This window comes from Arabidopsis lyrata, assembly GCF_000004255.2.
Source record: "Arabidopsis lyrata subsp. lyrata unplaced genomic scaffold ARALYscaffold_1, whole genome shotgun sequence".
NCBI lineage: Eukaryota > Viridiplantae > Streptophyta > Magnoliopsida > Brassicales > Brassicaceae > Arabidopsis > Arabidopsis lyrata.
The window spans coordinates 12171377-12184798 of record NW_003302555.1 but is presented as its reverse complement, the minus strand read 5'-3'; the positions used below and the strand labels follow the sequence as shown (position 1 = coordinate 12184798).

Sequence of the window (13422 nt, the reverse complement as noted above, 5' to 3'; positions counted from 1 at the left end):
ACATAATTAATCTATTAGGACGGCACAGAATAGAGTTGGAGATTCCGACAAGATGAGATTCAAACTCGTTTTTTGTCTTAAGATCATCCCCACATAAAATCTTCTTTATAAGTTTTTAAGAAAATAAAAGAAAATAAAACCACAGCTTGAAGATATGTTCAATTGTCTCTAAGTTTCAAAAATTAGAGGAAGAGCTAAGGTACATTGCATCTTACGGATTTGCCTATCTGTTCCATTCATTCTTAAGACTTATTACTCCTCTTAACTTTCGAATTCCGTGAATAATATACACGGGTTCATGGAATGTCACATTTTAGTTAATTATCAATTGATTGACTTGTACGAATTGTTGTTTTTTAGCATGCATATGTTATATAAAAATAAAAAGTAAAATGTGGTGGCATGATCACGGCTCGTTTTCTTGTCTTGCTTAAAGTCAGAATGTCGCCATATTCATATTCCTTCGGATTAAAGGAAATTAATCGTTAGTTCTGGTCCGATATTATAATAGGATCCGATGTATGAGAATGGTTGGTAGATTTAAACTTCGAATACGACGAAAACTATACATAATTTATATACGATGGAAGACACTAGCACTTCTCGAACACCCCTATAATCAGAATGACCGTTAAATTACTTTTTTTTTTTTTTTTTGTATAAGGGTTTCGTTTTTCAATCAGTTCTTTTTATTTTAAGTCATCTAGAACAAAATAAAAAATGAAAACCCTTATACGTATATAATTTCAATCCTCAGTTTCTGTTAAATTATTTGACAGACATAAACAAAATCCCTGAATATAATATGTATATATCACATAATCATTTACTCTTAATTATAAAGAAAACATATCCTCTACTATAATTTAATTTTGAAGTCATGTAAGAGAGAATGTTAATGTGTCAAGCTGAGAGCCACATAGCAACTCAAGGAAAAACACTTTTTGTTCACTAAAATAAAACAAATGAATGCTTTTTGTTCACTTAATGATTATGCTCTGTCATTTTAAATACATTAAGGTAATATTGTCAATTAGTTTTATTTTGAAAAAATTTAAAAACATAGATAAATCGTTCTTAACGAATTAAATGTATATGAACTAATTGGATTATACAATCACAACTATGATTCTATAAAATATATAATTTTCTATTTGAGCAGTGCAGAGTAAAATTGAACTACTTGTTCCAAAGTGTGTTTAAATCCTTGATCTTCGTATAGCAAGTCTATGATTCTTTTAAATGAAAAAAATTGGACTAAACTCAAAAACTCGTGAAATTTTAGAGGTGTTATCCACCATTGATAACTTAGTTATCAATAACATTAATTTAGATGATCAGTTACTGGTTCCAGATTAAGTTTGTGATAGAAAAGATGAATCACACCTTATTAAACATTAGGAATAGAAAAAGTTGATCGTAGATCAAGCGAAATTATTAGCCAAAATTATGCACTTGATTAATAGTTGGCCCCAAAATTTAATATGTGCGAAAGCTGTAATATTATGATTTATCCACAAATTTAACAACTTAAAAATGCATAAGTTGCTTGACAGTTGACACTTGACTCACATACACTGATGCACCACAAACATAAAATATTATTTTAAGAAAATTAATATCTATGTCATATTTGGTCCAATTCTTTTTATTTCTACCATATTGCAGATTCATTTATCACTCATACTACAATTGCCGTGAAAATTATCAGTTTGCCTTTCTTTTTGTGTGCTTAAACTTTGGGGACAAAATTCATTGTTTGAGCACACAAAAAGAAGTTTACATATAATTGTCTCCGAAATTTGAGCTTTCTACAATTTCATCTTATTTTTGCATGTTAGGTGGTTTTGTCTCTCGATTTTAGTTCATTGTTCTTCAATTTTAGTTCTCCTAAATTCTAATTACGGTCTTTTCATTTTGTTTGATATATATATTTTGTTTGATTATTGTCCCTGAATATGGTTATTGTCTCCAGATACTTGTCCCTAAATATTGTACTTAATCTACCATATCAGCTAAAGGCAAAACTGTCTTTTTATACCACAATACCACATGAATGTGGTATGAATGAAAAATGATTATCAGATATGGTAGAAGTGAAAAGCCTTTGGTCAAATATGGTAGAGTTGACCAAATTAATTCTCTATTATTTTTCACGAGAAAGAAAAAAATCGAATATTTTTATAAGAGAAAAAGTTATAAAGTTATAATGCCAAGGAGTTAGGAGGACGAGAGGAGACCTTAAGGAACTTTCCCTGGATCATGTGGTTCATATGGAAGGCACGCAACTCAAAAGTTTTTGAGAATACGGATATTCATCCTTCTGACACGATTCAACATGCTTTAAAGGAGGCCGAGTCTTTTCGAGTAGCTAGAGCCCGAGAAACGATCCTTAATCCCCAACCGGGACCAGTTCTACAAGATCATCACCCGAATGACTCTATTATCTGCCGGATAGATGGATCTTGGGTGGAGTCTTGTACCCTGAGTGGTATTGGTTGGATTGTTGAGTCAAATGGAAATATGCAGCAAATTGGCTTAAGGAGTTTTCGTCGGTGTTTATCCCCGCTTCACACGGAGTTTGAATCCTTACTTTGGGCAATGAGGTCGCTTACTAAACTCTCTATTTTTGATGCTGTCTTTGAAACAGATTGTTTGGAGTTAACTCAAGTCTTAGACACTCCCGATGAGTGGCCTGCTTTTGCTTCGGAGTTAGCAGATTTTAGCTCGTTGAAGCCTCTTTTTCCCTCTTTTATGTTATCTTTTATCCCACGCTGTAACAATACCCGTGCTGACTGTCTCGCAAAAAAGGCACGATCACGCGGTTCTATCTTTTCCCATGTAAGCTCTTCATTACCGGTCTGGTTTTCTCCAGAAGAATACCGTCCGTTTCTAGCTTGAATGGATGAACCTATTTTGCTGTCAAAAAAAAAAAAAGAAAAAGTTATAATGTTAAGAATGGACCCAAACATGTAAACCCATCGCGCAGTGCCCAAAGAATAATGACTCCTCTAACCCAAGGCCCTACTTGAAATTTATTCTAATTCTCATTTTTTTCCATTTCCGATTTTGACTAATGAGTAAATGAGTAATGATCTAATTCTATACGTATACATATGAATATATGATGATAATATGAGTACACTGTTTTTAGCCACCTTCAGTTTAAATTTATTCAGACTAAAATATTTCGGCTCTACATGCATTATGCATATATAATTCAAATTCACTTTCAAATTAGATATTTTCCTTTTATACTTCCAGAACTGATCAGTAATCTACAAAAAAAGTAAAATAAAATATCATAAAACGATATTACAGGGTTTGAGAAAATTATTTTGAATTACGCTGATGCCTGATACCACAATTAAGTAGTGTACTTTAAGTCCCTTATCCAAAAAAAAACACAAACTTCTTTCAAGTGGAACTAGTCCAAAAGAGAACTAGATAACACTTTTGAGTTTGTCTTTGAACGTACTTTTATGTGTTACAAGTTTGGTGTGAGAGAGCCAGACCCGGTCTTGTGGCCAAGCGAACGAAGCGGAGGCTTAGGGCCCCAGTTATTTTTCTTTGTTATTAGGGCCCTATTTTCCATGACTCCACAAATTTTAATATACGTATATTTTTATAGACTTGAAAAATTATCCACATATATATATATATATAAGTTTATAACTATATAAGAACATATTTCCATTTTATTTTTATCATTTAAATTTTTAACATTAGTAGATAAATTTGATATTACCAAATATATATACTATCTAATTTATGTTAAAAATAAAAATCTATCTAAAATAAAATTTTATATGACCTATAGAAATTTTTTGTTGAATAAACAGAATAAAAAATAACAAAATCAAATAAATACACAAAAACTCTCAATAAAATATGAGATTATCTTTAACAAACAATAAATAATGTGTAAACCTTACTTTTCTTCATGATATATTATTTTGTCTACTATGTTTAAAATATTTTTGTAAAATTTAAAACTATAACATAAAAATATAATCTTATCATAAATATTTGTAAAAAATTATGTTAATAAATGTTGGGATCTTGTTTTTTTATGCTTGGGGCCTCACAAATGTTCGGACCGGCTCTGGAGAGAGCTCTTTATCCATAAGGCAATGCGTGAGCCATGCATGATGACACGCCGACAAATACATTTTTGGTTATCTGCATCACATATCCACCTCACAAGTTTCATGTTTTCCTTTATTACACATATACCTCATCTTTTTTTCAAAGTGTCTTATTATGCACACTGTTTTGAACCTGGAGCCATTCCATACAGAACATGGATGCATACCACGACGACACTTTAGTAATCCACACACATGTTTTATAATTCAGAAAGTAAATTCATTTTCGAGATATCATGATTACAGCAGCCTCCCAAAAGAGTTTGTAGCAGATACATCCAATTGCTTAATTAATATATGTATATCCCATGTTCAAAAAATCGCTAGGCGCTAGTCGGGCGGTGAGGGTGGGTCTAGCGCCTAGCAAAAAAATCGGAGATTAAACGGAGATTAATCATATACTAGTTTTAAGGCTATTTAATATTTTAAAAACATATTAATCCATTATAAATAAAAATTTATATAACATTGTTTTTAAAATTGCATTAAACACATAAAAACAAAAATTTAAGGTCAAATTTATGATTTTATACAAATTATGAACATAAGTGGGACGTTTTGAATTTTAAATCTAAAAAAAGAAAAACAAATATAAAAAAAAAATTGGGCTAGGCGCCTTCTAGGCAGTTGTCCAAATCTAGGCAAACAAAAATCGGTTATCCGATTTTTTTACCGATTTGGACAAAATCACCGCGGTTCCCACCCGATCAACGTTTAGGCGGCCGATTTTTAGAACAGGGTGTATATCATATTTCTTGACGCGTTATATAAGATCAATATTATAGTCTTATTGGGATAACGTGTTACCAAAAACTCCTTTAGATTATGACTTTTCAAATATACTACATTTAAATTATTAATAACTATAACAAAATTCAGAACGGAAAATATTTAAAAGTAAAATGTAACATCATCTTGAGATTATCTTAAGCCATTTCTAGCGGGACACTAAAACATCATTATAGTATAATTTTTGTACTAAAAACTTTTCAACGGAACACTAAAAAGTGACAGTAGTGTGATGCAATAGTACTATCTCACCATATTTGGTGTAACACTAGCTGTTTCCGGTTAACTGTCTGCGTCAAATAAAAAGTAAACCGGACCGACGGTTTGAACTTTGAAGAGTGCCGCGTGAAGAAGTCATCTTACTCTTTGAAGAGCGCCGCGTGAAGAAGTCAAATGTCGTTGCTCTTTGTTTTAGTCAAATGTAGTTCGATTCCCACATCTTACTGTCACAAATATAATAATATTAATAAATTCGTTGTACCAATACGAACAATGTTGGCTCCTTGGATTTAGTTTGTGGACTTGATTTTGGAAACTTGAAACAGTCTTCTTATATTAATAATAATCAGCATGCACTGTCTCATACCTCTTATTAGTCCTTATTACCTCCACCTTTTCAATATGAATAACTGTTCAAAAGCTTTGAATGGTATACATTTCCTCATTTAGATTCTTATTCCTCTCTTTAATCATACCCAACGCAAATAAATATCATTGGAATATTTTCCTTTAAGGCTGTTAGAATTTATTTTACGGTCGAACCATTGTTTTTCTAGACACAAAAAGTCCGAAATAGCCAACTTTATATCACCTAATCAAGCGGCTCAATTACTTTAATGTAAAAATAAGAAGCAAAAAAAAACACGTTTCGAAATGAATCTTGTGTATAGACATTTCCGAAGATGCTTTCCAAATCAATATTGGTTACTAGTTGTTATAAGACGTTCTTTCTTTTTTTGTCAACTGGTTAGTTGTTATAAGTTACAACTATCTATCTTCTTAAAGTAAACCGAAACGTGTACCATCCATGACAACGACCATAAACCACATAAACTCTAGAATATATTTGTAAGGCGGCATCACTAGTAGTAATGAAGGAAAAGTCTTATAGCCGACCTCTTCTTCTTTTTACTCACACCACTTGCACACGTGTACTAGGTCAAACCAAACGTGCCCTAATTATTTTCCTTTCTTTACCCCAAAAAAAACATCTAGATACTTTCAACACAACTTTGGTCCGCATATTTAAAAGAGTTTTTAGAAAAATCAGGAAAATAAAGTAATTATCTAATCGCCACCTTCACTCTTCACACTTTCCTACCACTTGTCACGCAACTTCCTTCTCCACACTCCACCTACTACTATATATTTATACACTCTTTCATTACTTCTTCTTCAACAATTCTTCACATTTTATTCACTCCAATTCACAAACAACCTTCAAACTAATTAATACTACAGAGGCAAAAATCTTCAGAATCTTTAACTTAATGGCGCTCGAGGCTCTTACTTCACCAAGATTAGCTTCTCCGATTCCTCCTTTGTTCGAAGATTCTTCAGTCTTCCATGGAGTCGAGCACTGGACCAAGGGAAAGCGATCTAAGAGATCAAGATCCGATTTCCACCACCAAAACCTCACCGAGGAGGAGTATCTAGCTTTTTGCCTCATGCTTCTCGCTCGCGACAACCGTCAGCCTCCTCCTCCTCCAGCGGTAGAGAAGTTGAGCTACAAGTGTAGCGTCTGCGACAAGAGTTTCTCGTCTTACCAAGCTCTCGGTGGTCACAAGGCAAGCCACCGTAAAAACTTATCACAGACTCACTCCGGCGGAGGAGGAGATGATCAGTCGACGTCGTCGGCGACAACCACATCCGCCGTGACTACTGGAAGTGGGAAATCACATGTTTGTACGATCTGTAACAAGTCTTTTCCTTCCGGTCAAGCTCTCGGCGGACACAAGCGGTGCCACTACGAAGGAAACAACAACAACACTAGTAGCGTGTCCAACTCCGAAGGTGCGGGGTCCACTAGCCACGTCAGCAGCAGCCACCGTGGATTTGACCTTAATATCCCTCCGATCCCTGAATTCTCGACGGTCAACGGAGACGACGAAGTCATGAGCCCTATGCCGGCGAAGAAGGCCCGGTTTGACTTTCCGGTCAAACTTCAACTTTAAGGAAATTACTTAGACGATAAGATTTGTTTTTTCGTTTGTATACTGTCGAGAGTTGTGTAGGAATTTGTTGACTGTACATACCAAATTGGACTTTGACTGATTCCAGTTCTTGTTCTTGTTCTTTCATTTTAAAAATTATTCAACCGATTCTTTACCACATATTTTACAAACGCGTTGAGTTTTTATCTGAATAAGCATAAAGTGATGATACCACTAGGTCCACTACAACTCTGTTTTAAAAATTTATAATCATATACTTCTAAACAATAAGAGCATAATCAAGAACCTTATAGTTTCTACGACCATCAACATATGGTCCGTTATCACATTTTGGAAAGCTCTAAACAAATAAAAAGATGTGACTTTTTCTTACGGAAGACTGCCAAAAAAAGCTCAACATTCTTTTCTTTTGCAAAAAAAACCTTAATGGTTTCAATTGAAAAGCCTTTCTTGACGGGTCGTTTAACTTCAACTTATCGTAGAGATTCTTTAATTTGGATGGTCATGATGATGATTCATAAACGTGTTATGCTAATATGAATAAAGTGATAACTGTTCATAAACTTCAATATTATATGCAAAAATTAAATTTTGATACCTAATGATGTTTTTTACCTTTTATAAATACAAAATAAGCTCAATTACCCTCAAAATGATGGGGGGAAGCCATATTACCCAAAAATCAACGGAACGCCGCGCAGTGTTTCAACCAAAAGCGAAAACGACACGGTGTTTCTCATAGCAAATCCCTCTATATAAACAAACAAAACTTGCGCAATTTGGAATCTTAGATGCAACAAATCGTTTCGTTGAAAATTCCCTCTTTGTTTTGAGCTCTTGACGTTGGTACCGCGAGATTCCTCCATGGATCTCTCCATTGTCAAGCTCCTCGAAGAAGACGATGAGGTTAGGTTTCGAAACATCTTAATTTTGATTCCTGCTAATTGTGTCGTTAGGTTGACTCTAAGCATTCGGAATATGACTTGAAAGTGTTTCAGGACGCTCTGATTCGAGATATTGAAGGTTCGTTTTGAACCCTAATTCATATGCGAAACTGTGGAATGTATCAAAAGGGAAATGTCTTTAGATTTCTTGAGTGATTTAGGTGCACGAATATCATAAAGATAGTATTTTTGTGGTTTGTTATGTATCGGCATGTTTCACTTGATGTTAACTGTTGAATGTTGATGGATGCAATTAGATTGTTAGTTCTTGATGATGCTTTAGTGGTGGTTAGTCATATAAAAAGATTTAGAGCATTACTCATAATTGATTTTGGTGCTCGATTATCTTCTTTTTTCACCGCAATTGTCAACACGATGCTGCTTTTTTCTTGAACTGATTATCCCTTTCTGCTCACTTGGGATATTGAATTAGTTTTATAACCCATCGAAGTCTATAAACAATCCTATTGGTAATGAATCAGAAAGACCGCAACCTCGGTATATGAAACTGCAGAAGATGAGTAGCCAACAGGCTCTTGGGGTGGAACAGCCTGTTGACCCCGTGAATCATGGTCTTACACTAGCACGAGTTTGTGATTTGCTTCGTATCTTGGTCGACCACCACCAGCCCGACAAAGTTATACAGATGCGTTGTCTTACCCTGTATTATAAAGTCAAGGTGGGGATTTACAGTTTACATCCATGAATGAATTGTTTTTCTGATCCAAGACTCTAATACATTACGTTTCTTTTCATACTTGATTGCAGAGAAAAGAACTTTCAATACAAGAGTTCATGCAACAACTGAAAGATGTCGTAGGTGATCGGATAACCAGATCGCTAATTAGCCAACTGCATCAGTCAAAACAGGTATTACCCTTTCAAGTTTCTTAGCATTTATAAGTACTTCAATGATTTTCATATAGCTGCCTCCGAGTAGACTTAGTTTTTCTAAATATAATTAGCTTCTAAGCACCTAGCATTCGTCTTTACATGGGTAACTGATGATGCTTCAGTTAAGAGATCTTTTGCGCATATACTTCTCTTGAAAGATTTTCCTTATACAGTAATTTGTTATCATATGTAAGAGTTAAGGCAAGGTTGTTGTTATTTGAGTCATTCATTTGATATATATGGTGCTTCAGAGAGATATTCAGAAAATTGAATTCTCTCCTCAACCAGTATGGAACTGTTATAATGGTCTTAAATTATTCTTCCAGATTTTGTCAACATTGTAAGTAAAGTGAAACTAGTGCTAGGAACCCTAGAAATATGATTTCTGTTGCATCTGGCCCATTATTTTTCAGTGATAGACCCTTAACTGGACTTGAATCATAATGAAAAGCGTTTTATATGAACAAAGAAATCTCACTTCTGAACCCTACCAAAAAGAAAATAACATAAAGAATTCTCACTTTAAAAGTGCTGCAATACTGAGTCATTGACCAAAGGTAGTATTGAGTGGCATAGTACAAGCTGAATACTTCTTGTCTTGGAATTGTGGCTTACTGGTTTCATATGAACTATATTTGTAAACAGGGAAATATGGGGATCAAAGTACCTGGACGCCCAAACCATGACAAAGTGTCTAAATCTGCTGGTATAAATTATTCAGCTGCCATTTTCTTTTGCAAACATCATAGATCATCTTAAATTTCAGGTAGATCTTATCTTATGATTTCCTTGTAGTATAAAAAACTAATTCCAGATACAATCTTTAACTGCAGAAATCATTGCTCAACAATCTGACCCTTGTGAAGTTCATATTAACCAACTGCCTTCTACAAATTCAGGCACCTTAAGCAGTTCAGCTACTGCGCAGGGATTAAATAAGCATCCCGAGATACACATGCAGCTTCCATCAAGTTCTTTTCATATGGATACCAATTTTGGAAGTCTTAATCCATACCCAGGGACAAATGTCACTTCTCCTGGTTTATCATCGAGAGCAAAGCTTCCTCATTTCCAGCACATGGAAAACAATCAGAATGCGGGACCAGCCAGTGTTGGAGGACCGACCAAGTCTACAGTAAACATGACGACAGTAAATGGTCCAAGTAGGGTTCAGGATGGTCCTATATATGACTTCCAAAAGAACTCATCCTTGCCTCTATACTCTGCTCCTTGGCAAGGATCAGTCACCAAGGACCATACAGTGGGCCCTTCTTCATCAGTGATCCATGTGGAGCATAAATTGAATGATCAAAGTTTTGAACAGGCACAGAAGCCTCGTTCTTTGGTGCAGCATGGCGTGACTAATGTTCCACTGAAACAGAACAACGCTATTTTAATTAGTTCATATGATGACTTAGAGAAGCAGTCTTCTAAAATGGTTTTATCCACATCTACCACCTTTGCCAGCTCTGTTTCTCCTTCAATGACAACACAGCTGGACTCTAGCACGATGGTAACTTAATACTTTCAAAAGACAGATTTCAATTTGGTTGATCTTCTCTTTAAGCTCATAGGTGGACCATTTATCTTCAACCGATGTTGCATTTGGTTTCGTTTTGCTTATATTTTGGACCACCCTGGCTTCTGTTTGTCCTTGTACTGGCTTCAAAATTTGGTTGTGGAGAGTAAATACACTATCTATCTTACTTGAAAGTTATTTGTATACACATCAGGTTAATTTGCCTGCCCCATCTAAGACCATTCCCAAGATTGCTGATGTTACGGTGACACCCAAAATGCCTTCTGTTGGTCAGAAGAAACCTCTTGAGGCACTAGGTTCTTCGCTGCCACCATCAAGGTAAATGAGCTGGCTGGTTTGTGAAAGATGAACTATTAACAGCGTCCATAAATGACTCTTCCTTATTTGTTTTAGTTTTTGTCTTTTTGATAATATCCTTTTTAACTTTTTGCAATTTATAATTGCTAAATTGAAGTCTTATAGCATGTGTTAATTTACAGAAAGAGGCAAAAACTATGTGAGACTTCTTCAGATGAAAGTATTGAAAAGTTTAATGATGTCACTGCAGTCAGTGGCATTAATCTCAGGGTATGTTTTCTGGTTGCTACACTTTTCATTTTGAACCTGGATATAGAGAAACGATTAACCAAATTACTTTCTGAATCTGTTCTAGGAAGAGGAAAAACGATTATTAGGTTCTGGTCCTAAAAATAACGGTGGTGTTTCTAAAGCATGTCGAAGAATTGTGCATGAAGAGGAGGAAAGAACGATTTTGCAGAAAATTCTACTGAAGAGAAAGCTGACAGAAATTAGTTGGGTTTCAACCCATTCTTAGCTGCTTCTTTGATTTTTACTTGGAATCACTTGGAGAAGAAGCTTATATATGCTTTCCATATATGGCAGTGGCAAAAAGTGGTTTAAAGCATATAGACCATGATGTCGAGCGGTGCTTATCTCTGGTGAGATGTCAACAGTTTTTCGGAATTATTAGCCTTCAATTTCTTCGTCTTGTTTTCTTCTATCTCATGGCTTTGCGCATTCAGTGTGTGGAGGAGAGGATGCGAGGACTATTGTCTAATATAATACGAATATCAAAGCAGGTCAGTCTACTTTTCTCTTCTCATGCCTGCTTAGATCTTATCGTGCCTAAATCTTTACATGAGCTTTTGCAGCGGACTGATGCCGAGAAGTGTAGAAATCGGACTTTTATCACATCTGATATCCGGAAAGAAATTAATGAAATGAATCAGAAGGTGAAAGAGGAATGGGAAAAGAAACGTGCTGGAGAAGATAAGGTTATGGTTTGTCCTGCGCTTAATATCTATTTGTGTTAGTTACCAGTAATAATGTCTTGTTTTTTTAATATTCTTTGATGTAGAACGAAGAAAATGAAACCGAAAAAGAAGACCAACGTTCAAAAGAACCGAAGGTATTTAGAACTTGAGCCAATTACATAAACCTTTGGAGATATACACATACGTACACTGAAAGAGGTTTATTGATTACAAGTCAGGCAAATAAGAAGGACGAAGATAAAAAGAGAGCCAAGGCTGCAAATGTTGCTGTTCATGCCGCCGTTGGAGGAGATGATAGGTTTTCAAAATGGAAACTTATGGCTGAAGCACATCAGAGATCTTCTCCAGGGCCGGGAAGAAACTCCAAGAAACTTTCTGGTGAAATTGGTAAGCCCGTTTCTATGATCTGAAAAAGTAAATCTCAGTTCTGTTGCTGGTTATTCTTGTGTTTAGTGCTCCTAATTGCATATTCGAACTTTTTGTAGGTGGTACACAATTTGGGAAGAACCAAGGTTTACCAAAACTAGTCCAGTCAATTTCTGTGAAGGATGTGATTGCTGTGGTGGAAAAGGAGCCTCAGATGTCAAGATCAACGCTATTGTATTGCTTATACAATAGAATCTGCTCGGATGTTTGAACCCAAGAAAAGACAGAGAAACTTTTACGACCAATTCTGAAACTATAAGGTTCTTATTCCATTAAAAGTGATGCCATTACAAACTCCTAAACATGATCAAGATGCTAAAGTACATCCTTATTTCTTCCTCCTTCCTTCGACGACCTAAAGAAAGCTGCATGTTTTTTCTAGTTTTTGCCTGATCCCTTCGTGATGACTCCGCCGTGTCCATATCCTCCTCCACCACCACCACCGCCTCCGCTGCATGAACCGCCACATCCACCACCACCACCACCGCCAATGATGACTCCACCACCAATACCACCTGACCCGTATCCCGGACCACCTCCGTTGCCTCCATCCCAACCCAAACCACCGCCGGACCCATACCCACCACCACCGCCAAATCCACCACCGATTACAACACCACCACCGCCACCACCTGGCCCGTATCCACCACCACCACCATATCCCGGGCCTCCACCGCCATAGCCACCAGCTGTGAGTTCACCCTTAAATCCGGTTACGTGTCCCATACTCTTTCCAATCTGAGCACTGGAGTGTGGTCCATTCCTCATGAGCTTACTTTCTCGTCCAATCTCAGTGGAGCGTGCTTGATTCATCATGGACGCACTTTCTTTTCCAATCTCAGTGGAGCGTGCTTGATTCCTCATGGACGCACTTTCTCTTCCAATCTCAGTGGAGTGTGCTTCCTTCTTCATGGACGCACCTTCTCTTGCAGCCTCGGCAATCATATGACCAATGAGGCATAGATACAAGGAAACAAGAAACCACAACATCACTCTAGCCATGATGGCTTCTTCTTCTTAGCGACACAATTTGTTTAGTTAAAATCTGAGAAAGTAAGTAGAAGGACTTGTGTGATTGAATACACAGCCACTCACACACACATCACTACTATTTATATAACTTGGGACATAACAGAGAGATGGTTATTAGCAAGTCCGCGCCAGTAGAGAGAGAGGTGCGTATATGGTGACTCACCAGAAGGTGTTTCAGGTGATGGGTCTCATTCGCATGAT

At 36.1% G+C, this 13422-nt stretch overlaps 3 protein-coding genes across 4 annotated transcripts; 2 read left to right on the top strand and 1 right to left on the bottom strand.

Annotated features, from left to right (window-relative positions):
* The first annotated feature begins 6086 nt into the window (after positions 1-6086).
* Positions 6087-7272, top strand: LOC9329549 (zinc finger protein ZAT10). The gene has a single exon (XM_021013882.1). It carries the CDS (start codon positions 6428-6430, stop codon positions 7109-7111), a length of 684 nt encoding a protein of 227 aa, XP_020869541.1. The 5' UTR covers positions 6087-6427; the 3' UTR covers positions 7112-7272.
* A 523-nt stretch (positions 7273-7795) lies between these two features.
* LOC9326809 (transcription initiation factor TFIID subunit 4) lies at positions 7796-12467 on the top strand. Of its 2 annotated transcripts, XM_021012348.1 has the most exons (15): positions 7796-8017; positions 8068-8134; positions 8538-8734; positions 8824-8925; positions 9595-9655; positions 9783-10462; positions 10683-10807; positions 10969-11056; positions 11142-11280; positions 11372-11427; positions 11512-11568; positions 11641-11763; positions 11847-11897; positions 11982-12150; positions 12249-12467. In XM_021012348.1, the coding sequence occupies exons 1-15, from the start codon at positions 7976-7978 to the stop codon at positions 12398-12400; spliced, it is 2109 nt and encodes a 702-aa protein (XP_020868007.1). In that variant the 5' UTR covers positions 7796-7975; the 3' UTR covers positions 12401-12467. The 2 variants fall into 2 exon arrangements, with proteins under 2 accessions (XP_020868007.1, XP_020868008.1); XM_021012349.1 differs by lacking the exon at positions 8068-8134.
* LOC9329548 (acanthoscurrin-2) lies at positions 12433-13285 on the bottom strand. The gene has a single exon (XM_002890700.2). The coding sequence runs from the start codon at positions 13189-13191 to the stop codon at positions 12568-12570; it is 624 nt and encodes a 207-aa protein (XP_002890746.1). The 5' UTR covers positions 13192-13285; the 3' UTR covers positions 12433-12567.
* Between the last annotated feature and the right edge of the window lie 137 nt (positions 13286-13422).

Excerpts from the sequence above, each read along its gene's own strand:
- LOC9329549 (XM_021013882.1), top strand. The coding sequence starts at position 6,428 with ATGGCGCTCGAGGCTCTTACTTCACCAAGATTAGCTTCTCCGATTCCT.
- LOC9326809 (XM_021012348.1), top strand. The coding sequence starts at position 7,976 with ATGGATCTCTCCATTGTCAAGCTCCTCGAAGAAGACGATGAG. Across the intron at positions 8,735-8,823 it reads CCCTGTATTATAAAGTCAAG|AGAAAAGAACTTTCAATACA; the intron begins GTGGGGATTTAC and ends ACTTGATTGCAG. Across the intron at positions 8,926-9,594 it reads AACTGCATCAGTCAAAACAG|GGAAATATGGGGATCAAAGT; the intron begins GTATTACCCTTT and ends ATTTGTAAACAG.
- LOC9329548 (XM_002890700.2), bottom strand. The coding sequence starts at position 13,191 with ATGGCTAGAGTGATGTTGTGGTTTCTTGTTTCCTTGTATCTATGCCTC.